Raw genomic sequence first — 26,707 nt, 5'->3', positions numbered from 1 at the left:
CCCATATTTTTATTTCAAAGTTTCTATTCAATTCTGGTCTTTTCATCAATAATGCTTGTAAATGCTCTATTTCATTAAAGACCCATTTTACTCCACTGGGTTATTATACTCAGTTTTTTCTAAGTAAGTTATTCTTGATTCTAAGTTTATGTGTTTTAACTATTGGAACATATTGCATTACATGCTTCTCCATTCCTTTAGAGTGGCAGATGTAAATCTTGTGTGATCCTGACTGTAATTCCTTAGTATTTTGATTTTATTTTTTGTTTGTTTTCAGCATTTTTTTGGCTATGACATTACTAGGAGTTTTCACTTTGATCTTTCTTACAGGAAGTAATTGGTGAATTCTTTCTGTTTTCATTTTGCCCTCTTGTCTGGACAGTTTCCTTTTATAATTTCATGAAACATGACACTCAATCTTTCTCCTTTCTTCTCTCTCCATCCTGTCTCCCCTCCTCCTCCTTCTTTTCTCTCTCAATAAGAAAGAACTTTCAGATAGTTCAGTGATTCATTGGTTTGAAAAATGATCTGCTGTAGCTTCTCTTTTGATTTCTCGATCTGGCATCTTTCTTAGATCATTGTTGGAATAAATGTGAGGGTAGCTAGGCTACAAATCTTCCTCTTACTCTATCATCTTGTATGGCCCAAACTCTATCCTTATCAACTAAAAGAGATAAGGATAGAGTAGAGTGCATTCAAGCCATGGGAAACATCTTGTACAATTGAACAGAAACAGGAGATGGCATGTTAAGGTAGGAGAACAACCAGTTCATTGTGATTGGACTGAAAATACAGATTAAAGAGAGGCAGCCTTGAGGAGAGCTGGCCTTAGAGTCAGGAAGGCCTAAATTCAAATGCTACCAATAATGGATACTTATTATATGAGCCTGGGCAAATGACTTAGTGCCTACAGACAACATTCTGAGATTATAAATTGCAGAGCTGGTACCAACCTGCATTGGTTAGAGGGAGTTCTTCACTGAAATATCTTTTAAGCAAAGAAATCACAGGCCCAGTTGAAAAAAAAAAGAGAAAGAGAGAGAGAAAAATTGGATACAGATAGCCAGGGGTAGGAGGAGAAGTAGGAGTCATGGAGTAAAGACATATTCTTTTTCCTTGAGCTATTAGGGGGCTACTGAAGTATCTTGGGGGGAGGGAGAGGTAGAATGATAAGGTGAGAACTTTGAAGATGTACCTTTGAAGATGACTTGATATATTGGAGAGAGAGGACAGATCAGGTGCCAAAACACTGATTTTCGTGTGTGAAGTTTTTTCTAAGCCTAATCTATCCAGTTTCCAACGCTAAAATCTTATCATATATTAATTTAAATTGTCTGATTTCATCATAAAGAAGTTAATAACAAAGATTAATTTCTCTTTCCTCCTCCAGCCTGGAAATAACTTATTTCCTAAGGATGAAAATGGTCACTGGATATACCATGACATAAACCTGTGTAAAACCTGGGAGGTAAGACTGAACTCTTCTTCTCATAACCTAAAGCACTTTTTCTCTCTTGCTTTTCTCTTGCTGACAGAGCAGTGTGGAGCAACTGTTATCAGGGATATTTAATACCTGTTTGATCTGTGTAAACAGGCTTTTATGTACTTTGCTTGTACTTTGCTTATTCACTTTGGCCTTTTTCCCAAAATGCATAGGGTCTAGGAGACATTAATTTGGATGAAATGTACTTACTTAGAGAGTTATTGATATAGGTGGCCCAGAATTGAAGGGAGAAAGCACAAGTGAAATATTTAAAGATGTTCAGGGAAAAGAGGGGTAGATTGTTTTTTTAAAAAAATAATTCTAGGGGGCAGCCAGGTGGCACAGTGGATAAAGCACTGGCTTTGGATTCAGGAGGACCTGAGTTCAAATCCGGCCTCAGACACTTGACACTTCTTAACTGTGTGACCCTGGGCAAGTCACTTAACCCCACCCCCCAAAAAAAATTCTAAAATTTCTAAAAAAAAAAAAAATTCTAATGTTTAATGTGATAGTAATGTATAACCTATATCAAATTGCTTGTTGGCCTTAGGAGGGGGAAGGGAAAGGAGAGTGGGAGAAAAATTTGGAACTCAAAAAAGATCTTTACATGTCATTGAGAAAAATTAAAAAATAAAATTAAAAAATAAATATATATAAATGGATGAATAAATGAATGACTAAATGAGTAAATAAATACATAAATAAATAAATGATTCTAGAAGGACCTCAGACTTGTAGCTGGAAGGCTACAAAGTGGTAAAGCACAAACGTACACACAGACACACAGATACACACAGATACACACACACACCACTTGGCCAAAATAGTCTCATTTGTTTATTCTCCTCAGTGAATATCTATTTCAACCACCTTAGAGGTTGCATAGCAAAATAAAAATGCTAAATATTTATTTTCTAAATTTTTTTTTAGAAAAACAATTACATTTTTTAGAGAAACACTGTCTTTCCTTATTTACTTCAGGCAGGAAAGGTGAAGGTGGAACAGTAATTCACTGAATGTTAATGATTGTCCATGGACAAAAGGGGAGAATGGAATTTCTGCTCCAAGACCTTAGCTAAGTAATTTGGTACCATCAGGCTACACTTGTTCTGAACTCTATCACAAGACCTTTTCTGTGTTTTATGTCAATAATTACATGACTTCTTTGTGAGTCATCCTGAAAATAATTATCACAGACTTTAAAGAGCTGACCTATATTGAAATACTCTTCCTATCATCTTGCTGAAAATAAGTTTCAAAGATTCAGGTTTTGTTTAAAATAGTATAGTATAGACCAAGGTTTCTGTCGAGAGAGACAAAATTATTTGGTTACAAGAAAGAAAATGCCTACATTTCCAGAAAGTCTATTCTCTCAAATTATCTATAAAGAAATTCTGTCCCATTAATAAAATTCCTAAGAGAGAAATTGTTTCTTCTCTTCTTAATTGTTTTCTTTGGGAAAATAAATTGGGTGGCAGAAATTAGGTCCCTTTCATTCAATAGGAGGTGATGTTTAGGGAAATAAGGGAGAAGGGCTAGGATAGGTGAAGACAAGGAATGATTTACAATCATATCCAACTCTTTATGACCCCATTTGGGATTTTCTTGCAAAGATACTAGAGTGGTTTGCCATTTCCTTTTCCAGCTCATTTTATTTTATTTAGAATTTTTCCCCATATTACATGTAAAAACAAATTGTAACATCGATTTTTAAAACTTTGTGTTCCAAATTCTCATCCTTCCTCCGTATCTCCTCCCTAAGAACTCAAGCAATTCTATATAAGTTATACATATGCAGTTGTGCAAAACATAGCAGACAAAAAAACTTTAGAAAAAGGAACTACCAACAACAAAATATACTTCCATCTGTATTCAGGTACCATCAGTTCTTTCTCTGTAGATGGATTGCATTTTTCATAAGTCCTTCAGTTGTCTTAGATCATTTCAATGCTGAAAATAACTAAGTCATTCGCAGCAGATCATCTTACAATATTGCTGTTATTTTTGTATGTAGTACATTTGTATCAGCTCATGTAAGTCTTTCCAGGTTTTTCTGAGAGCATCCTGCTCATCTTTTTTTTTTTTTAATAGTAAACTACATTTATATAATACTTTACAGGGAGATTTCCTTACAAAACACCCATGAGGTTGATTATTGCAACAACAATAATAGCTAACATTTATATATACCTTAGACCGGACAAAGAATTTTCTTCACAATAGCCCAGCAAAGTGCCATAGTTGTCGTTATTGTCGTGGTCATCATCATCATTATCAACTTCATCCTCCTCCTACATTGCTCTTGTCTCTGCTTCAAATTTTTTCCCCAGTTACTATTGCTGTGTTTCCCTCCATCCTATTGGCTCCCCATGATATTTACTCTATTTTCTATCTTCTTTTAACCTTTCCCTCCTCAAAAGTGTTTTGCTTCTGACTGTCCCTTCCCCAATCTGCCCTCCTTTCACTCACCCCTCCCCGCTTATCTCTTTTCCCTTCCACTTTCCCACAGTGCAAGATATATTATTATGCCCACTTGAGTGTGTATGTTATTCCCTCTTTGAGCCAATTCTGATGAGTGTAAGGCTCATTCACTCCCCTGTTCCTCCCCAATCTTTCCCTCCACTCCATAAACTTTTTCTTGTTTCTTTTATGTAAGATACTTTACCCCATTCCATCTCTCCCTTTCCCTTTCTCCCAGTGCATTCTTCTTACTCCTTAATTTTATTTTAAAGATGTCATCATGGGGCAGCTAGTTGACACAGTAGACAAAGCACCCACCCTGGACCCAGAAGGACCTGAGCCCAAATCTGGCCTCAGACATAAGACACTCCCCAAATGTGCAACCCTGGGCATGCCACCCAGCCCTGACTGCCCCACAAAAAAAAATTATAAACAAAAAATAAATGCTTTACAGATATCATCCCTTCATAATTAATTCCTACCTATGCCCTCTGTCTAAATTTATTTCTTTCAGCTGCCCTAAAACTGAGGCTTCACAGTATTTGAATTGTTTCTTTCTGGCTGCTTGCAATTTTTTCCTCTCGACCTAGGAGCTCTGGAATTTGGTTATAATATTCCTGGAAGTTTTCCTTTTGGGATCTCTTTCAGGAGATGATCAGTGGATTCTTTCAATTTCTATTTTACCTTCTGCTTCTAGAATATATGGGCAATTTTCCCTGACAATCTCTTAAAAGATGATGTCTAAGTTCTTTCCTTGATCATGGTTTTCAGGTGGTCCAATAATTTTCAACTTATCTCCCCTGGATCTATTTTCCAGGTCAGCTGTTGTTCCAAGGAGATATTTCACATTGCCCTCTATTTTTTTTATTCATTTGGATTTGTTTATTGTGTCTTGGTTTCTCAGAAAGTCATTAGCTTCCATTTGTTCAATCCTAATTCTTAAGCAACTATTTTCTTCAGAGGCTTTTTCATTTGGCTTTTCAAGCTGTTGACTTTTTTTTCATGACTTTCCTCCATCACCTTCATTTTTTCCTCAACCTCTCTTATGTTATCTTCAAAGTCCTTTTTTAGCACTTATATGTGCTAAGACTAATTCATATTTTTCTTGGAAGCTTTGGATGTAGGAACCTTGACTTTGTTGTCTTTTTCTAAGAATGTATTTTTATCTTCCTTGTCACCAAAGAAGCTTTCTATGGTCCGCATTTTTTCCTCCTTCTGTTCATATTTGTCAGCCTATATCTTGATTTGTTTCACTCCTTCTTAAAGTGGAGCACTGTTTCCAGGATGCACTGTCCCAAGCTTCTGGGAGTCCCAGGTGGTACAATTTAAAGAAGGGAAGGCTCTCCACTTGCCTGGCCTGTGCTCTGGTCTGTAAATAGCACCAGGCTTTCTTGCTTTTTAACCAGGAACCAAAATTCAGTTTCACTATGGCTGCAAGCTCTGGGAAAGCCTGTGTCCCTTCCCCACCTGGGCTGTCCCCATAATTCAAGACTGCTTCCTGCTTCCTAGCATGGGCAAGACAATCAAGTTCCACCTCAGTGCCAGCAGAACCCCCTGTAATTTCCCCCTGGGCAACGCTTGACCCTCTCACCAGACCATGAGCTGAATTCCAGAAGAAGTCATCACTATGGCCAATTCAGAGGCTCCACAGGTCTCTTTCTGTGGCATGGATTACCTGGGGTTGGATCTGTGTCAGTGCAGCCATGGGACTTGGTTCCACTCCCATCCCAGTATAGCAGACCTTTCCTGCTGACCTTCTAAGCTGTCTTTGACTAGAAAAATATCTCATCCCATCCTTTTATGGGTTCTGCTGCTCTAGAAATTGCCTTTCCTCCACCATCTTGACTCTGCCCCCAGCTCATTTAATAGATGAAGAACTGAGGCAAATAGTTGAGTGATTTGTGCTGGGTCACACAGCTAGTAAGTGTCTGAGGTTGGATTTGAACTGAGTTGTGAGATCTAAAATTGGATATAAGAGCATTACACTTCCCTTTAACCTTTCCCTTATATATCTCCCAGACCAGTAAGAGAAAGAAACCTCTGAGCTTTAATTAGAGATGGATTACTTAGCTTGTACTGTTTGGGAATTAATTAGCCAACAAACAGGTGATACTGATTAGGGAAATAGGAAAGTAGAATTACAAATAAATAGTCTTAGATCTAAGCTTAGTCTATAATATTCTTTTATAAAACTCACCAAATCCCAAAGCTACCTCTCAGGCTGAGAACCAGCGTCAAGCATGTGTTGCCACCGAGGACCAGGGCCGATCACCCGAACACGCCGTCAAACCTGAGCCAGCGTGTGTATGCCGAGAGCGAGAGACCACTTCCGTTCTCTCCTCCTTTTTAAGCTTGCACCCCAGAAGTGGAGTGCTTGGTCACACTCTCCTGAACAGCAGCAGGCACACAGTTATTTGTCACGGTCTCCTCCCCGAAAGGGCGGTCCTTCAAAAACTGGCGGTCCTTCAGTAGTATCTTAGCCAACTCTTAAATTTTAGTTAAAAATTTTCGTTTTTTACCATAGAGTCCAGGTCCAGCAATCTGTCCACTGTGTCACTTAGCTGCCCTTTCTGCCTATTACCTCCGTAATATTGAACAAGTTACTACCACTCTTCGGGAAGAAATATAGCTAAGGTGATGCACTTGGAACTTTGCCTCAGAGTGGGGAATTCCAAGAATTCCAGCAATACTATCTTTTTTTTTTTCGTGGGGCAATGAGGGTTAGGTGACTTGCCCAGGGTCACACAACTAGTAAGTGTCAAGTGTCTGAATCCAGATTTGAACTCGGGTCCTCCTGAATCCAGGGCCGGTGCTTTACTACCTAGCTGCCCCCTAGCAATACTATCTTGAATACATTTCCTCCCCTAACAGTCCTATATTTGTGGGAGCAATAGCAGCAGTAACAGCCTCTTCCCATAACCACTCCCTCTGTTTTCAGCAGCGTTCTAGGTGGATCAACACCACCATTTTACCAGCCCTTTTCTCCACCACCACTTGCCACAGGTAAAGAAGTCACTGGTTATAACTGTATTGTCGGACATCAGGTTCTCCGTTTCTAAAACAAAAGATTCAGACCCAATGACATCTGAGGCCCTTTCCAATCTAAATCTATGCTACTATGATGTTTTTGACACAGGCTCTGGAAGCATGCAAAGACAGTGGCTTAGTGAAGTCTATTGGAGTGTCTAATTTCAACCGCAGACAACTGGAACTCATCCTGAATAAACCAGGACTTAAGTATAAGCCAGTCTCCAACCAGGTACAGCTTCGTACTGTACAACATAACAACAGCAAAAATGTGTTTGTTGGGATGAAACCAATACCTATGGCTCTAGTACAAAGAGATGTGAACTGAAATTTATCATAATCTACTCTGGGCGGGGAGGGAGGAGATGGGAAGGTTCTCTAGTCCAAGGCTTCTCTAAGCCTAGTATCACAGCTCTCTTTCCCTAACAACTTTGCAAAATGTAAAGAATCACATATGTTGGGAAGAGGTAAATAGAAGACTACCAACAATTACCTTGGGAGCCATTCAGATTATCAATATGAAACAAAAAACAAAAACAAAAAAACCATGGAGGGGGCAGCTAGGTGGCACAGTGGATAAAGCACTGGCCCTGGATTCAGGAGTACCTGAGTTCAAATCCAGCCTCAGACACTTGACACTTACTAGCTGTGTGACCCTGGGCAAGTCACTTAACCCCCATTGTCCCACCAAAAAAAACCCCCAAAAAACAAACAAAAAAAACCAAAAACAGCTTATCAATATGGTTGACAGTATCTTCTTATATTTTCTGCCAATATAGGTTATCAGTTACTTCAATATTCTAGGTTTTGATCTTTCAATCAGCTTTCTACTTGATCCACACAGGTCGAGTGCCATCCATACTTCATCCAGACAAAGCTCTTGAAATTTTGTCAAAGCCATGATATTGTCATTGTGGCATATAGCCCTTTAGGGACCGCTAGAACCCCGGAATGGTAAGTAACATTTTTCATATCAGGTATAAAGTTAGAATTTGGGGTTAGGGTTAGAGTTGGGGTCATGAAGAGTAGTATTCAATTGAAAGAACTAAACAACAACAAGGCAAGCAAAACATATTGATCTTGAAGACATAACCCTTACATCATACACCCTCTATTAAAAATCTTCGGACTTCCGGGGCAGAGCCAAGATGGTGGAGGAAAGGAAGTGAGCTCTCCAAATCATGACATGCTCACTCCAAAAAACATCCAAATAATGACATAGGACAATGCCTGGAGCAGCAAAACCCACAGAAGAATGTGCTGAAATCATCTTCCAACCAAGAATAGCTTGGAAGGTCAGAAGGAGGGAGCTGCTGTGCTGAGACAGGAGTCAAGACCAACCCCACAGTCACCCTGACACAGATCCATTTCCCAGGAAGGCCTCACCAGAGAAGCAGACCCCCAGAGCTTCTGAATCAGCTGAAGCACCAGTGTCTTCTGGAACTAAGCTCATAGTCTGGTGAGAGGGCTGAGCACTTGGCAGTGGGGAGACTATAGGGGTCTATGCTGGTACTGAGGCAGAACTTGGATTTTACACGCCTGCTGAGAACCAGGAGGTAGGCTGGAGTAGCAGTGGCCCAGGTAGGGGAGGGTCTCAGGCTCATTGGAGCTAACAACCACAACACACAAAGCTGGTTGAGTAGCGAGTTGGTCTGGGGTCATTTATGGACCAGGGAATAGGCCAGGCCAAGCAAGTGAAGAACCTGTTCCTCCTTAAATCATACCACCTGGGACTTCTGAAGCTTGGGATACTGCAGCCTGGAAACAGTGCCCCACTTTAAGGAGCTAAAAGCCAAAGAAAAGAAAGGCAAGATGAGCAGACAGAGAAAGATGAGGACCATAGAAAGTTTCTTCAGTGACAAGGAAGATCGAGGTGCACCCTCAGAGGAAGATGTCAATGTCAGGGCCCCTATATCTAAAGCTTCCAAGAAAAATATTAATTGGTCTTAGGCCATAGAAATGCTCAAAAAGGACTTTGAAGATAAAGTTAGAGAGGTAGAGGAAAAAATGGAAAGAGAAATGAGGGTGATACAGGAAAGTCATGAGAAAAAAGTCAACAGCTTGAAAAGCCAAATTGGCCAAATAGAAAAGGAGGTACAAAAATCTTCATGGGGCAGCTAGGTGGCACAGTGGATAAAGCACCAGCTCTGAATTCAGAAGGACCTGAGTTCAAATCCAGCCTCAGACACTTGACACTTACTAGCTGTGTGACCCTAGGCAAGTCACTTAACCCTCATTGCCCCACCAAAAAAAATCTTCATAAAATCCTTTGCAAATGCTCACTTGTCTTCACCTTCTTATGCTCTCTTGAATCTCATGTTTATATTTTGAGGTCTCTACTCAGCTCTGGTCTTTTTATCAGGAAGTTTTATTGAAGGTCCATTTTCCCCCTATCAGATTATACTCAGTTTGTCTGGTATAAGTTATTCTTGGTTATAAACTTAAGTATTCTGTCTTTTGGAATATATCATATCACATTCTCTGCTCCTTCATATTGTTACTGTTAAATCTTGTATGATCCTATATTTGAATTTTTTCTTTCTGGCTGATTTCAATTTTTTTTCTTTGCCCTGAAAGTTCTAGATTTTGACTATAATGCTCTTGGAAGTTTTCATTTTAGGGTTTCTTTCAGGAATTTACTAGTGGATTCTTTTTATTTTTCAGTTTATATTCTTCTTCTAATATGTCTGACAAGTGGTTTGAGTTTTTTCATGATTTCTTGAAGTAAGATATCCTGGCTCTCTATTTGCTCATGACTTATAGGAAGCCCATTGATTCTTTTTTTTTTTTTCCAAGAGCATAACTTAAAAAAAAAAAAAAAAGCAGGGCAATGAGGGTTAAGTGACTTGCCCAGGGTCACACAACTAGTAAGTGTCAAGTGTCTGAGACTGGATTTGAACTCAGATCCTCCTGAATCCAGGGCTGGTGCTTTATCTACTGCACCACCTAGCTGCCCTCCATTGCTTCTTAAATATATGTTGCTGAAGAAGCAGCAAATATTTTCAGGATAGTCTTTCTGTTTGTTCTCATAGGGTCATAAATCTAGAGTTTATAAGCTATAAAACCCAACCCCTTCATCTTACAAATGAGGGAAATGACACAAAGAAATTAAGTGATTTGTCCAGGTTCTTTTAGCTAGTAAGTATCTTAGGCAAGCTTTGAAATAAGATCTTCCTGATATCCATTATACCACGTAGCTATCTCATCATTGGTACCTAAAGACATGAAGACCAATTGTCCCATAAAATGATGTTACTTCTTGCCTCTGAATGCATAATGAAACCAATTCTACATATTCCTTCATTTTTCTCTCCAAAGAGAGTCTGTCATCCGTCCTACCAATCAACTGTAACTCCATTGTCTTCTAGTTTCATTTATTATAAGTATGTCGACATGGATATGGTTTAGTTATTTTAATATGTCAGTTTATTAGGAATTAGAAACAGTTCTCGCATTTAGAATTCTAGCAGGTAAATTCATGTTTATAGATGACCTAAACACTGTCATAGCCTCCTAACTAATCTATGTTCTCTAAGGCAGGTGTTTGTGGGTAGGTTTGTTGTCCATTTAGGTTATGTGTATGTCCACATAGGTTATCTAAATTTGGTTCACAGAAAGAAATGAATGTCAGGAATCTTGCCCACTTCCCTCCAAGGAAAGCTTTGTCCTGTTTGTAAAGGAGCAGAAGAAGGGGCTAAAAGGCTGGCCTTGCTGTTTTCCTCTGAGGGAAAAGAAATATTTGACTAGAATTATGTCTGCCTCCCAAACATTTCTCATCTAGGAGAATGGCATTTTTTTTAAGTTCAAGTCTCTTTCCTGGTCCTTAAAGGAAATCGCTCAAAGGAAGAGGAATAATCTAAACTTATATCAGCAGGTTTGACTCCTTCTCACCAAATGCTAGTTTCACAAAAGACCATCACAAATAATAGTAAGTAAATCCAAGCAAATTGAAAATAGAAATCAGAAAATTCATACAGTTTAGAGGATACTAGATAATACATAGAATAAATGATCTCTCTTGCTGAAAGTAAACTATCTCAGCTTAAGCAGAAGAGACCTAATCATACCCTAGTGGAAATGTTACAGTTTCTAAGGCACCCATTGAGGAGTTGACTTCATCCCACATATCTTCCTTCCAAAGTCTATTCTCTCTCTTTCAGAGTCTCTTCCCACAGGGATTCTGTAACTATATGTGTCTCTATATCCTGAAGCAAGAATTAAGAAAGATATCTCTCTTCTCCAAATTTCTTTTGTTCCTTCCACCCCTTACACAAGTCATGCAGCATCAAAGCATCATTCTCTCTACCAATGAGTAGAATCTTATGAAAATGGGCCGCCCTGACTTCAGGCTGAAGATATGCATAGAAAGAAGAAAAGATCAGGGGTATGTCATAGGCATTAGCCTTGAGCTGCAGTAGGCCAATACCTGCCAGTATCCTTATGGGGTACCGAGAAGGAAGAGAGCCAAATAGAGGCTGAGAGCTATCCTGGTCTATACTGTTGCAATACCCTGCCAGTTGGTCTTCCTGCCTCAAGTCTCTCCTCACTGCAATCCATCCTCCTCTTAGCTGCCAAAGTGATCTTTCTAAAGCTCAGTAAAAACATAACTTTGAGGATGAATCAACATACTCCATTTGTTATAGTATACTTTAAGATACTTGAATATTAACATGTTCTGATACATTTTGCAGAAATTGTCTACAAAATATTCTTCAGGGATCTGGTAACTTTCATATATGGAAACACACAAGAATTCCATGTAAGTGGTCTAATCATAGAAGCACTGTCATAATTCCCCTACATGGTATTGACACTTTACCTATCAGTTTTGCTCTGAGAGAAAGTATTGAAAAACACCACCAAGAAGACCATGCAGATATTGTCATCTCTGCTGAAGACTATAGATATTAGTGGGGTACTCGTCAGAAAACTCTTTGAGCAGTTTGCTGACATTGGTCAGATGTGTCTGTTTATCAAAAAAAAATAGAACAGAAATCTTATTTTGAGCAAATTATGCAACGTGTCCTCCATTATTTTAAGAAGCTTAATGATAAACTGGACCTCAAAAAGTTATTTTCTATTTTTTTTTTGGTGGGGCAGTGGGGGTTGAGTGACTTGCCCAGGGTCACACAGCTAGTAAGTGTCAAGTGTCTGAGGCTGGATTTGAACTCAGGTCCTCCTGAATCCAGGGCTGGTGCTCTATCCACTGTGCCACCTAACTGCCCCCCAAAAAGTTATTTTCTATGTGCCTTATATTATATTGGAGCTATTACTGTTGAGGAATATCTTCCACAAATTGAAAATATGAAAGAAATAAGAAGACAGCAGCTTAAATTGATGCCATGGGCTATATCTTTAGAAAAGGAGGAATCGGGGCAGCTAGGTGATGCAGTGGATAAAGCACTGGCCCTGGATTCAGGAGGACCTGAGTTCAAATCCGGCCTCAGACACTTGACACTTACTAGCTGTGTGACCCTGGGCAAGTCACTTAACCCTCATTGCCCTGAAAAAAAAAAAAGGAGCAATCTTCACTTAAATTTCTTGAAAAAACCTATAATATTCTTCAGTGTATTCAGAGCTTGAAACAAAGACGACATTCTGACAATGCACCTCTTGAAATTTGTCCATGAATTGGCCAAATATTGAAGGAAATGTGGTCAAGAACTGAAATAGTTCACATTTTTTAAAAAACATAAAACTTGTGGTTTCAGAAATGATGTGTTCCTCCAAAAGGATTCTATGTACCAAGGCCAATAAAGAGGAGAAGAAAATTGATTTTTAAAGCATTTCTATATTGACAATCATTTAAGGAATGTTGGTATTGATATTTTTTCTTTAGCAAACATATGCTGCTTATTTTAAATGATGTAACTCAGAATGTTTCTCAGAAGTTTCTCACTCTCTGTATCCCACTTTGTTTAACAATATCTACACAGTAAAGGAAATAGTATATCAAAATGATGTAATGAAAGAATTAATACACAATGTCATATCCTGTTGTTTCTGAGTATTCAAATCTAAATTATATTTGCCTCTCTCTAATCAGTTCTTGGAGGCAGCTAGGTGGCACCACAGTGCACAGAGCATTAGGCATGGAGTCAGAAAAGACTCATCTTCCTGAGTTCAAATCTGGCCTTAGACACTTACTAGCCATGTGACTCTGGGAAAGTCACTTAACCCTGTTTACTTCAGTTTCCTCATCTGTAAAAGATGGAGAAGGAAAGGACAAACCACTCTACTGTCTTTGCCAAGAAAACTCCAAATGGGTTTGCAAAGAGTCAGACATGACTGAAACGACTGAACAAAATCAACAGTCAATTCTCAATTAGCTATGTTAAGTGGGAACATGATACAGTAAACAAAAGCTCAACCTTAAATTAGAGCTACAAGAAATAGCAAAATTTCACCTTTGTGAAGGTGAAGTTCCTAAGTGGGGGTAGGGTCACTGGGTCTCCCCAAAACCCATTATTAATAATTATTTTCTCACAACAGAAGACAATTCATCTGTGACTTAGTAGTTCAGTCCTAAATTGTTGCCTGAGGCACATAAAAGTGAAGTAATTTGTGTTGCAAAAATTTCTAAATCCAATGAAGAAAAGAAAAATGAAATCTCCAAGCCATAGGGAAGTAGGTTTATTGAGAGAGGGCCTATCTCACAATAAAACCCGTCAGTTAGGGGTAGTACCTGAAAGACCCTGAGCAGTACCGGTCTCAGACTTTTATTACCCCTGTGAGGCTTAAATGCTTATATACTTTACTATTTTAAGACATAACTCTTCCCATTTCATCTACATAACAGTGAGATGGTACAGTTCATGAATTCACTAGAAGTTCTGAGACTCTTACAGATGTTCCTTTGTTTTTTGTTTGTTTGTATTTGTGGGGCAATGAGGGTTAAGTGACTTGCCCAAGGTCACACAGCTGGTAAGTGTCAAGTGTCTGAGCCCGGATTTGAACTCAGGACCTCCTGAATCCAGGGTCCTTGCTCCTTTAACTGTTAATGGACAGGGAGGACATCGTCTATAGATATAAAGATCATGTCCTTTCAGCTGATTGGTTGACCATCTAGGGCATCAGCATGAGGAGTAAGTGTCCGTATACATGATAAGGTGTCCTGGTCAGTCATGATCTCTAATGCTGATTGGTCTCTTCGGCTTAGAAGATACTATCTTTAGGGCCTTGGTTAACCACAATGTACCACGATGAATACAGTAAAAGGGACAAGAGCAAGTTCACAATTCATTGATACCTGAAAACACATTACTGCATTGACTTAAGCCACTAAGGATTATATTCAAGTACATAAAGAATAATTACATAATATCTATACTCTGTGCTATAGTATTATTAACTTAAGAAATCAACTTGAGTAAATCACTATTTGTAGTCTATTATACTGATTAATATCACAATTAAATCTCTTATATTTAAGGGATGGGGAAAATTTCACTCACATTTGACCAATACCATACACGGCTGGTCAAGTATAAGACTGAGAATTTGAGTACAGGTCTTCTTGACTCCAAATTCATTCTTGTACCCACGATACCAAGTTGGAAAGAAAGAAAAGAAATACTTTAAAGTACTTAACTATGCCCAGGCACTGTGCTAAATACTTTACAAGTATTATCTTTTGATTTGTTACCTTATCAATGCTTTAGGAACTTGTGCGTTTATTTTTAATAACAAATCTAAATAAGAGTTAATGAGCTAAGACACATAACTAGGAATCTCAGCACTACGTCCAAAAATTCCAAAAGCTGTGTGCCTCCGATCTTGTCTATCAATGTTACAGAAGAAAGCTATATAAGAATCATCTACCCTTAATATGGAAGACAAAACTAGAAGATACCCAGATAGTTCTGTAAACTTGGCCCCCTTCACAAAGAAACAATCAGTGAAACAGTAAGCATTTATTGAAGACCTACCATCTATTCAGAAAAACCTGGCTTTATTTAATAAGGATTATCTTTGTGGATGATCAAATGGGAGAGGGGGAAGGTGGTAAATAAGTTCTTCCACTTTATTTTATGACATGATACAAATATCATACATGTTCTGTTCTTGTTTAAAGGGTGAATCTAGAACTTCCTCCCATGCTGAAAGACCCTTTGCTAATCTCCTTGGGTAAAAAATATAATAAGTCACCAGCACAAATCTCTCTACGTTTCAATGTCCAACGAGGGATAGTTGTCATTCCCAAAAGTTTTGATGCTGGAAGGATAAAAGAAAACTTCCAGGTAAGAGACTAGTTTGGGGAACTGAAAAAAAAGGTATCAATATAATGAGCACTGCCTTTTATCTAGAGACTGCAAGTAACAATAGCAATGATGAATAGATCATTGATAAATAGATACCCCAAATGAATAGATTCCCAGGACTGAACCAGCAGTAGCCTCTGTATTTGTTTTCTTAGTGACCCCTTACCTAGAGTCACTTCCCTGTGTCTAGATTTAATCTGACTGAATTATTGCCAATGACCAATTCAGGGGTTGAATTTCTAATCTGTGAATTATCCAGTTCCATTATTTTTTTCCTGCTTTCTTCTTCTGTCATCTCTTGCAATTGCTTGTTAAGTGAAAAGGGGAAAATTTTTACTTAAATGAAAATGAAAAAAAAAAAACTTGAAACTTTACCTCTTGACCTTTATAATTGCTGGCATATCTGGATTTTTTTTTTTTTTGGTGAGGCAATTGGGGTTAAGTGACTTGCCTAGGGTCACATAGCTAATAATTGTTAAGTGTCTGAGGCCAAATTTAAATTCAGGTCCTCCTGAATCCAGGGCTGGTGCTCTATCCACTGTGCCACCTAGCTGCCCCTCTGGATTTTTTTAAGAAAAAGTTTAGTGCAGGCAGAGGTAGATATTAATGAGGCTTGGAGATAATCCAGATTTCAATTACCTGTGTCTACTTCAATGTAAGCAACTGATAACCAATCATATAATTCCAGTTTCTTTTTTGTGCAATAAAAACAAAAATGAACGAATTAGCCAGATTAAATGACTATGCTATGTCTTCGGAATGAAAAAATTGAACCAATAAACTAAAAGTTACTGAAGTTACCCTTGTTAACCCAGTAACTCAGCTAAAGACCAAATATCAGATAATGTCTAGGACCAAAATTTTAAATCAATTAAATTCATAAATAATCATTTAGTTCACAATTCTGTCTCAAAGTTAAATTATGTTGTCTGATTAAGGTCATTTGCATTTGAAATGTTAATTGCTCAGCTTGATTTCATCATATGAAATTCAAAAATATTAAAAGCCTCTGATTCAAGTAGAATATCTTAGCCAATGAATAGCTAGCTCTTTTAGTTGAAAAGAAATCAGAAGGATAATTTATAACTTTGTCTGTTGTTCTTCCCTCTTGTAAACATTAGGCAACATTTTGCCTTTAAATACTAAAGCTACAAAATGCAAATTATGTTTCTGAAAAATTACTGATACTGTGTTTTCACCATCTTGAAGACTGAGTCAATCACATGCTTAACTGAGATTTAGGTAGATTCCAGGAATCTACTAAAGCAGGGCTTCTTAAACTTTTTCCACTTATTACCCCTTTTCACCTGAGAAATTTTTACTTGACCCCAGGTATATAGTTATATAAAATAGGTATACATAACCTTTTACTATTGCCAAATTTTTCATAACCCCCACATTCAGTATGCCCTAATACATGTTAAGACAAAAGCTTTTTATTGCATTTTCAAGAGAATGGGCACCCACAGTAAAAACAACCAGTGAGTGCAAGTGCTAAGAGTGAGCAGTCCATATTTATCCTAAGCCCTAACACAATAAGCCCCTCCCCCAAGTCACCATAGGTAGTTGCATTGGGTTCACAATCTTTCCGGAAGAGTTCTAACTAAATTCTCCTCGATATGTTATACCTCCCATCCACATACACCTTCATGCAACCCATGATCGAAAATGGGGTGGAGATTTTAGGCATGGGAGGAGAAGTTAATGTTAATAAATCTATTAAGCAAGCACAGTAGTGACTAGGGTTGAACTTTTACCTACTTTTTGTTTTTTTGTTTTTTTTGTTTTGCGGGGCAATGGGGGTTAAGTGACTTGCCCAGGGTCACACAGCTAGTAAGTGTCAAGTGTCTGAGGCCAGATTTGAACTCAGGTACTCCTGAATCCAGGGCGGGTACTTTACCACTGCGCCACCTAGCTGCCCCCTGAACTTTTACCTACTTTTTAAAGCACAGGCAAGAGTTACCTCAAGCTGAATTTTACCAGTTCTCCTTCTAACCCTGAAAAATTTACTTTTCTCACATTCTTGAGTTAAGGTAATTCACTAGATAATATTGTTCTTATATGGGCATGCTTTTCTCTAACTGAGAAGAATCCACTACTTTAACAGGTTGTTACTGTATTTCACCTTGGGAATTAACAAGCAGATTATACTTGGCTCTTCAGGGGACCTTTGAATCTATGGGAATTTATGGGATTAGCCAATCGTTTTTTTTGTACTGCCAACTGTCATCCTATTTAAAAGCTTCAATGTGTATTGTGATGCTCCTGTAATTATTTCACTCTTCCCTATTTCCCTCATATCAGATATTTGACTTCATGCTCACTGATGAAGATATGCAGAAGCTTGAAGCCTTGAATAAAAATATTCGCTTTGTGCTAATGAAAATGTAAGTTCTGGGGGCTCCTCTATCTGATGCTATTGAATTTAGGAGACTAAGTCCTCTTTCATAAACCACACAGATGCTGCCTGCATGAGAGAACTAATTGAGCAGGCATCCATAATGTAATAGAAAGAGTACTGGCTTAGGACTCAGAACATGTGAGTTCTAACCTTGGTTCTGCCATAAATCAGCTATTTGACCTTAGGAAAGTTACTTAAGTTACCCTGGGCCTCAGTTTCCTCATCTGTAAAATGAAATGCATAATCTCTACAATCTCTTTTTAAAATAACTTTTATTTTTAACATAAACAGATATCAATAAACGCAAATCCAAATGAAGTCAATAAGCATTTATTAGGTACCTACTAAATTCCAGATACCTTGCTAAGAGTTAGGGATACAAAGAAGGATAAAAACTAATCCCTAACATCAAACAGCTCACAATGTGAGGGAGACAAGATGCAAATTACTATGTACAGTGTAAATACAGGATAAATTAGAAATGGTGAATAGAAGGAATCCACTAGAATTAAGAAATATCAGAAAATTAAGAGAAATCTTGCAGAAGACAGGATTTTAAAACTTTTTTTTTTCAATTATCAAGCATTCTTTTTTCCCCTTCTTCCTTCTCACTACCCCTAACCCACAGGAGGGAAGAAAGAGAGGGATGGGGAAAGAGGAAGGGAAAGAGAGATAGAGAATGTAAAAAGGAAAGAAGGAAGGAAAGAAAGAAGGAAGAAAAGAAAATGCCTGTATTATCATCAAACAAAACATTCTCATATTGGTTCATTAAATTTGCCAGTGGACAATATTCCTTATTAGTTTTCTGTAATCATAATAGATCATTTGATCAGAGTTCTTAAGTCTTTCCAAATTATTCATTTGTATAATATTTATATTATAGTATAAGTTGTTCTAGTTCTGCTCCAGTGCATTTCTTTTCATTCAAGTCTTTCTGTGTCTCTTTGAAATCATCTTTTTTCTCATTTCTTTCGACAAAATAGTATTATTCCATCTCATTCTTCTACCAGAATTTGTTCAGTTATTCCCCAACTGATGGGTACCCACCTTGTTCTAGCTCTTTACCACAATAAAAACCTGGTATAGATATTTTTGTTCATACAGGAACTTTTTAGTGGTATAGTTGGATCAAAGGGCATGCATTGTTTAATAACCTGTTATTCATAATTCCAAATTGGATCGTATTCATAGCTCCAGTAATAGCTCATAAATGTGACCTTTATCTCGAACCCTCTCCAAAATTTGTGATTTTTAGGTGATCTTTGCCAATCTGATGGTTATGAGATAGGACCTCAGAGTTCCTTTATTACTTAGGAGTGATTTGGATCATTTTTAATATGGCTACAGATAGCATAGCTTTCTTCCCTTGAAAACCATTTATCAATTCATGAATGATCCTTAATCTAATGAATCTGAATCAGTTTCTTGTATATGTAGTAAATGAGACCTTTATCAGAAAAATTTGCTGCAGATTTCCCCTCAGTTAACTGATTCCATTCTAACCTTAACTATATTCATTTGTGCAAAAACTTTTTAATTTTATGAAACCAAAATTTACCATTTTATCATTTGTGTTCCTCTCTGCTCTTGTTTAGTCATGAACTCTTCCTCAATTCATATCTGATCAGCATTTTTTTCCCTTTTCTTGCTAGTTTGTTTATGATATGACCTTTTATATCTAGGTGATATAGCCATTCAGGACTTATCATAGTATACAGTGTGAGGTATTGTTCTAACTTCAAATTTTCCCATACTGCTGTCTAATTTTTCAAGAATTTTTATCAAAAAATGAATTCTGTGGCATCTGGGTGGCACAGTACATAGAGCACCTGCCCTGGAGTCAGTAGGACCTGAGTTCAAATCCAGCCTCAGACACTTAACTAGCTGTGTGACCCTGGGCAAGTCACTTAACCCCAATTGCCTGAACAAAGGGGAAAAAAAATGAATCCTTTCCCCAGTAACTGGGGCCTTTGTGTTTATCAAACACTGGGCTACTAGGTATGTTTGTTTCTGTATATTGTGTGTATAATCTGATCCAGTGATCAATCTCTTTTTTTTAACCAGTTCCATATTATTTTGAGAATCAATATTTTGTACTGTAGATTAAGATCTGATACTTCTACCCTCTCTTTATTCCCAGTTTTTTTTTCATTATGTCTCTTGAGATTCTTCACTCTTTGTGCCTCCTTGTGAATTTCATTATTGTTGTTCTTGCTCTATAAAGTAATCCTTTGGTAGTCCAATGGTTGTGGCATTCAATAAATAAATGAACTTTGATGGTATTACTATTTTTTACTAACTTGCCCTACTCATGTGCAATTGATATTTCTCCAGATACATAGTTCTAGCTTTGTTTTTGTAAATAGTAGTTCGTAGCTGTATTTATATAGTACTTGTATGTATTTGGAAGATACACTCCCTTTATACATTCCGTATTTTTTTTTTTTGCAGGACAATGAGGGTTAAGTGACTTGCACAGGGTCACATAGCTAGTAAGTGTCAAGTGTCTGAGGCCAGATTTGAACTCAGGTCCTCCTGAATCTAGGGCTGGTGCCTTAGCACTGTGCCATCTAGCTGCCCCATAATAATTTTAAATGAAATTTCTCCTTCCATCTCTTCCTGCTGGCTCTTATGGGCATTCTAGAGAAATACTGATAGCTTGTGTGGATTTATTTTATATCCTAAAACTTTATTGAAGTTACTATTTCAATTAATTTTTAGTTTGACTCTAGGGTTCTTTACACCATTACATCATTTCCAAAACCCAATTATTTTGTTTCTTCTTTACTTTTGTGTATTCCATCAATTTCTTTTTATTGTCTATTTGCTATAGCCAGCATATATAGTACTATGTCAAACAGAATTGATCATAATAGATATCCTTGTTTCACCTCTGATTTTATTGAAAAGTATTCTAGTTTACTCCCATCACTCTTAGTTTTAGATATATATTATTTATCATGTTAAGGAAAGGTCCACTTATTCCTATGTTTTCTGATGTTTCTAATGGAAATAGGTGTAATATTATATCAAAGTTTTTCTACTTCTATAGATATAATCATGATTTTTGTTTTTGTTTTTTAATATAATTAATTAAGATTATAATTCTACTAATATTAAAGCAATTCTGAATTGCCAATATAAATACTACCTGGTCATATGATATAATCTTTGGGATATGTTGTTTTACCCTTATACTATGATTTTATTTAAAATTTTTGTATCAATGTTCATTAAGGATAGCAGTTGATTTTATTTCTTTTTTACTCTCCCTATTATAGGTATTAACACAAAATTTATATCATAGAAGGAATTTGCAATTCTACAAATACTTTACATAATGTTGGATATAATTCTTCTTTGAATGTTTGATAGAAGTCCCTTGAATCTAACTCATGTTGGTCCCCTCCCTTCCCCTCCCTTCCCCTTCACCCCCACCTACCCACTTGGGAGTTCATTTATGGCGTATTCAATTTCTGCTTCTGAGATGAGGTTACTTAAATTCTTTGTTTCTTGTTTGATTAATTTCAATATTTTATACTTTTTGTAAATGTTAATTTATTTTCTTTAGGTTGTGAATTTTACACATATAGTTGAGCAAAATAGCTTTCTAATCATATTTTTCTTCTTTGATTGTTGTCAATTCTCTTTTTAAATTTTTGATGCTGGCAATTTGATTATCATCTTTCTTCTTTTAAATCAAATTGGCTTATTGTTTTTCTATTTTATCACCCACCCCTAAATTCCTTGTTTTATTTGCTAATTCAGTACGGTTTTTACTTTCAATTTTGTTAATCTCTTCCTTAATTTTCATGATTCCTATCTTGTATCTTAATTGTTTTTCTATTTGTTGGTCTCCTAGGTTTATTTTTTAGTTGCATTACCAAATTTTGATCTATTCTTTCTCTTTTTTGCTAAATTGTTTAGAGTTAAGATTTTTATCCTCTGCTTTGTTGCATCCCCAAAATGTTGGTATGTTGTCTCATTATTGTAATAATCTTTAATGAAAAGAGCTCTTCTTTCTATGATGCGTTCTTTGACCCACCAATTCTTTAGTATTGACTTATTTATTCAACAGTTGATTTTAATGGCCATTTATTTAATATAATATCATTGTATTTTAATCTCTAAGAATGTGTTTAATATTTCTGCTATTCTGCATTTGTTTGTGAAGGTTTTATGCCTGAATGCTTCATCAGCTTTTACAAATGCTATTAACAGCTAAGAAATAAATACACTCCTTTCTATTTCCATTCAGTTATCACCAGAAATCTATCATATCTAATTTTTTTTTAATTCTATTCAGTGTGACCCTGGGCAAGTCACTTAACCCTCATTGCTCTGCAAAAAAAAAATCTATTCAGGTTCCTAAAATCTTATTTTTTTATTAATTTGTCTAGCTCTAAAAAGGATACATTCTGGTCCCCACTATTATAGTTTTACTGTATATTTTCCTTGTAATTCATCTAAATTGTATTATGTGTTAAGTATGTAAACTATATATGGCATTTTTCAGTAAAATATGGTTTTCCTGATTCTTTTAATTAAGTCTATCTTTCCTATTAAATTAATTATCCAAAAATCATAATTTCTCTTTCTCCTTTTTTTTGTGTGTTAAGCTGGGGCATAATAGATTTTAATCCAATTCTATAGTTTAACTGTGTCTTAAGTATGTTTCTTGTAAAGAACACATTACTAGATTTCGCTTTCTAATCTATTCTATATTCTTCCATTATATGAGTGAGTTCATCCCATTCACATTTACAGTTAAGATTATTAATTGTTTAGTTACTACCATTTTTTCCTTATACATTTTCTTTTCCTTACACTTCCCCTTATTATCAGCTTCCTACCTTCTCTTTCTTTTCCTTTAACTCCCTCTTCACTCTCCCCTTTAAAAGTTGGTGACTAATGCCCCCCTGAATCTACCTTACCTCTTATATTTCCTTTTCTTTTCTTTCTCTTCCTTTTTCTATGCCTGTTGAGTTGAATGTGTTCCAACACTAAATTCTCTGTGTATGTATTTGGATATGTTCTGTCCTCTTTTGACTAGCTTAGATGAAAGTGAAATTCAAGTGATTACAGCCCCTTCATGCATTTCATGCAAATCATTCTTCTTATACCCCCAGTTGTATAAGATGTTCCCCCATCCTTTCTCCAGTTTCCCCCCTAATGTATCCTTTCCCCTTTCCTTTTTTGTTCTTTTGGCATCATGAAAACTTAACCTCTTTAAGATCTTCTATCTTATTTCACTATCTCTATGATATTTTATGATATTAGGTTTCTGAAAAGAACTCTTTAATCATCCCCTTCTTCTCTTAGAATATAAACAGTTCATCTTTATAAAGTCCCTTCCACTTGTTTGTTGACTTGTATTTACCTTTTTATTTTCTCTTCATTTTCATATTTGTATTTCAAAGTTCCTTTTCAGCTCTAACTTTTTGTTTTTGGTTTTTTTTTGCAAGGCAGTAAGGGTTAAGTGACTTGCCTAGGGTCACACAGCTAGTAAGTGTCAAGTGTCTGAGACCAAATTTGAACTCAGGTCCTCCTGAATCCAGGGCCTGTGCTTTATCCACTGTGCCACCTAGCTGCCCCGCCCCCCTCCCCCCCAGCTCTAACTTTTTATTAGGAATGTTTGAAAGTCCTCTATTTAATTGAAGATCTATTTTTCCCTTATAAAATGATACTGTTTTGCTGGTTGTTAGTCTTGTTTTTAGTCCCATGTCTTTTACCTTTTGGAATATGTCATTCCCTGTTTTCTGTTCCTTTAGAAGTATAGCCATTAGATCTTGTGTGATCTTGACTGTGGCTCAATAATACTTGAATTATTTCTTTATGGCTTCTTGCAGGGTCTTTTTCTTTTTTCTGAAAGCTCTGGATTTTTAGCAATAACATTCCTGGAAGTTTTCATTTTGGGGAGAACTGAGTTGTACCATTTCCTTCTGCTCCACAAATTTGATCAGATCCATAGAAGTTGGCATTAGCTGCTGGGACTTGAAGAAAGCTAGGAGATGGAGATGAGGAAAGAATTCCAAGCATGGGGGATAGTAAGAGAAAATACATGGAGATGGAATGCTATGGGACAAAAGTGACAAGGAAGTTAGTGTCCCTAGATGGCAAAGTACATAGAGGGAAGTAAGGTATAAGAAAACTGGAAAGGTAAGAGATACCCAGGTTATCAAGGGCTTTAAAAGCCAGAGGATTTATATTTTACCCTAGAGATGATAGGGAGCTTCTGAAATTATTGATTATATGATGATTTGAGTGTGTGAGAAAGGAATCAGGTCTTTTATAGATAATGAGGATAAACATCACTTGGTGAATAGACATATCATAAGACTAATAAAATTGCAAATCTTGGAGTTAGAATGGAACTCTAGGGCAGCTAGGTGGCTCAGTGGATAAAGCAGCAGCCCTGGATTCAGGAGGACCTGAGTTCAAATCTGGCCTCAGACACTTGACACTTACTAGCTGTGTGACCCTGGGCAAGTCACTTAACCTTCATTGCCCCACAAAAAAAAAAAAAAGAATGGAACTCTATAGTCTTCTAACCCATTTCTAATCTGTGCAGTAATCCTTTCCATAATGTTCCTGAAAGATACTCATTCACTCTCTACTTAGACACTTTCATGGATTGGCAGCTCAGTAATTCTCAACACATCTTATTCTATCCCTTATATTGAGCCAAAATCTGCTTCTCTGTATCTTCTACCTATTTATTCTATTTCTGTCCTTTGCAGCTACATGAATGTTGAATTCTTCTGATAAGCTATATTATACATTAAAATTTTATCTTTCAAAAAATAAAACAAAATTAAAACTTCACCAAATAACCTTGGTAACAAAAGAATGTACAGAAACACACTTTTATCACTTTCCCAAGCTAAACAAGCCTAGCTAGAAGTCTTTGATTGGACCAACACACCATCAGATTGAAAACAACTGTTTCAGTATATAAATACAGATATATAATATACATGTGTAAGGTGGACTGATTTTCATACAAATATATATATATATATATATATAATCTGCTATTGTAGATGCACAGGAACTAATATATAGCATTAATTTGTGGACATTGGTTTATGACAGACAGAACCAATATCTTGTACAAACTTGGAACATATTAGGGAGTGGGTTGGGACCCCCATTAAATAATAGGTCAAGACATCTAACTGCTAGGTAGCACAGTGGATAGAGTGCTGGACCTGAAGTCAGAAAGACCTGAGTTCAAATCTACTCTCAGACATTTACTAGATATGTGACCCTGGGCAACTCACTTGACTCTGTTTGCCTCAGTTTCCTTATCTGTAAAATGGGAATAATAATAGCACCCATCCTCCCAGGGTTGTTTTGAAGGTCAAATGAGAAAATAATTGTAAAGCTCTTAGAATAGTGTCTGGCACACGGGAATCACTATATAAATGTTAGCTAAAGGTAATAGTAGTAACTGAAAGAGATCACTGATGGCTGCTAGATTGTTAAGATTGTTTCTGGTTTCTCTCCAGTATATTCCAATCTCAAAATAATGTTTTAATGAAAAGACCAGACTGATTAAAAAGAAACCTATTATCTTCAACACCATCAGTGTTTAAAATATACTCACCTTTGTCATTCAAAGTTCCTTCATCCTTTGGGGGAAAAGACAGTTTTGTAAATACCAGGAAATTTCCTGTGGATCGTTCATTCTGTTCACAAATATCCATTTGTCAGCTCCCTAAAGAGCAGTTCTTCCTTTATTTATTTATCAATGTTTCAGAGTCAATCAGAATTAAGTGGCTTGCCTGGGGTCACATACCTGGTAAGGATTTGAACTCAGTTCCTCCTGAGTCCAGGACCAGTGCTCTATCCATTGTGCCACCTAGCTGCCCCTATCATTATCATACATTGATACCTCCCTTTTAAGCTACTGGCCAAGACTCTGTAGATGAAATTCAAGGCTAACAGGGTACGTGAGCTGGTTGGTGGTCACAAGTAGGTAAGTGGAAAGGTGGAGAATGAGTAAGTACACAGCAAAGAGAGAATTGTATGTGTAGGAAAAAGGGGTGCTAATTAATAGTTATCATGGGAACCTACCTTAGTATAATTTTTATTATAAAAGTATTTTCTTTGGGGGAATTATATTGGCAGGTGGACTGATCATCCTGAATATCCTTTTCATGATGAATACTGACATCTGAAAATGCCTATACTGGTTTTTACTGCCATATGTGCCAGAAACTCAAGCCAGAGGATTCCTTCCAGTCTAAATCAAAAAGAACAATAGAACTATACTTCTCTTTCACATACTCTGATTTTTTTTATACTATTAAAGGAGGACTAATGTTGAATCTGTCAAAATCATAAGGCAATAAATGAATACACTACTCTAACCATGTCCCCTGGTGGATTTGATTTGACTTTCCCTGATGGACACCCCTGTAAAGCTATGTAAAGGCAGAGAGACATGACTTCTGATTGACTTAGATATGAGAGAGAAAGAGAAAATGGGGAAGAAGAGAGAAGAGGAGAAAGCAAGGCACAGACTTTGAATGGAGAATGGGAGAGCTTCTAAAGTGGCTGGAGCTTTTGTTGTTTCTTCTTTCCTGTATTTTTGTTTCCTTTTGTTCTGATTCTTCTTTCACAACATGATTAATGTGGAAATATGTTTAACATGATTGTAATGTATAACCTATATCAGATTGATTGCTGGCAGGAAGGGGAGGGAAGGGAGGGAAGAAGAAAAATTTGGAACTCAATATCTTACAAAAATTAATGTCAAAAAACTATCTTTGGGGGCAGCTAGATGGACAGTGGATAAAGCAATGGCCCTGGATTCAGGAGGACCTGAGTTCAAATCCAGCCTCAGACACTTGACACTTAGTAGCTGTGTGACCCTGAGCAAGTCACTTAACCCTCATTGCCCTGCAAAAAAAGAAAGAAAGAAAGAAAGAAAGAAAGAAAGAAAGAAAGAAAGAAAGAAAGAAAGAAAGAAAGACCCTTCTTTACACGTAGCTGGAAAAAATAAAATAAAATACTATCAAATAAAAAAATAATAAAGTGGGTGGAAAAACCAGCAGTTCCACATGTGTC

At 36.8% G+C, this 26,707-nt stretch overlaps 1 protein-coding gene across 3 annotated transcripts in view; it reads left to right on the top strand.

Moving 5' to 3' along the window:
* Positions 1-26,325, top strand: part of AKR1D1 (aldo-keto reductase family 1 member D1) — a 55,312-nt gene extending 28,987 nt beyond the window's left edge. For 2 of the 3 annotated variants that reach the window (XM_043967459.1, XM_043967460.1), the window contains exons 4-9: positions 1,391-1,468; positions 7,080-7,202; positions 7,815-7,924; positions 15,045-15,210; positions 17,536-17,618; positions 25,766-26,325. In XM_043967459.1, coding sequence (XP_043823394.1) covers positions 1,391-1,468; positions 7,080-7,202; positions 7,815-7,924; positions 15,045-15,210; positions 17,536-17,618; positions 25,766-25,808 — 603 coding nt within the window. In that variant the 3' untranslated portion in view covers positions 25,809-26,325. The remainder of the gene's footprint in view (positions 1-1,390; positions 1,469-7,079; positions 7,203-7,814; positions 7,925-15,044; positions 15,211-17,535; positions 17,619-25,765) is intronic. The other variant, XM_043967461.1, reaches the window with a different exon arrangement.
* The last annotated feature ends 382 nt before the right edge of the window (positions 26,326-26,707 follow it).

The sequence above is a fragment of the Dromiciops gliroides genome, chromosome 5 (genome assembly GCF_019393635.1).
Source record: "Dromiciops gliroides isolate mDroGli1 chromosome 5, mDroGli1.pri, whole genome shotgun sequence".
Classification (NCBI taxonomy): Eukaryota; Metazoa; Chordata; class Mammalia; order Microbiotheria; family Microbiotheriidae; genus Dromiciops; species Dromiciops gliroides.
Note: the sequence above shows the minus strand (reverse complement) of the source record. Positions and strands in the feature narration are given on the sequence as shown.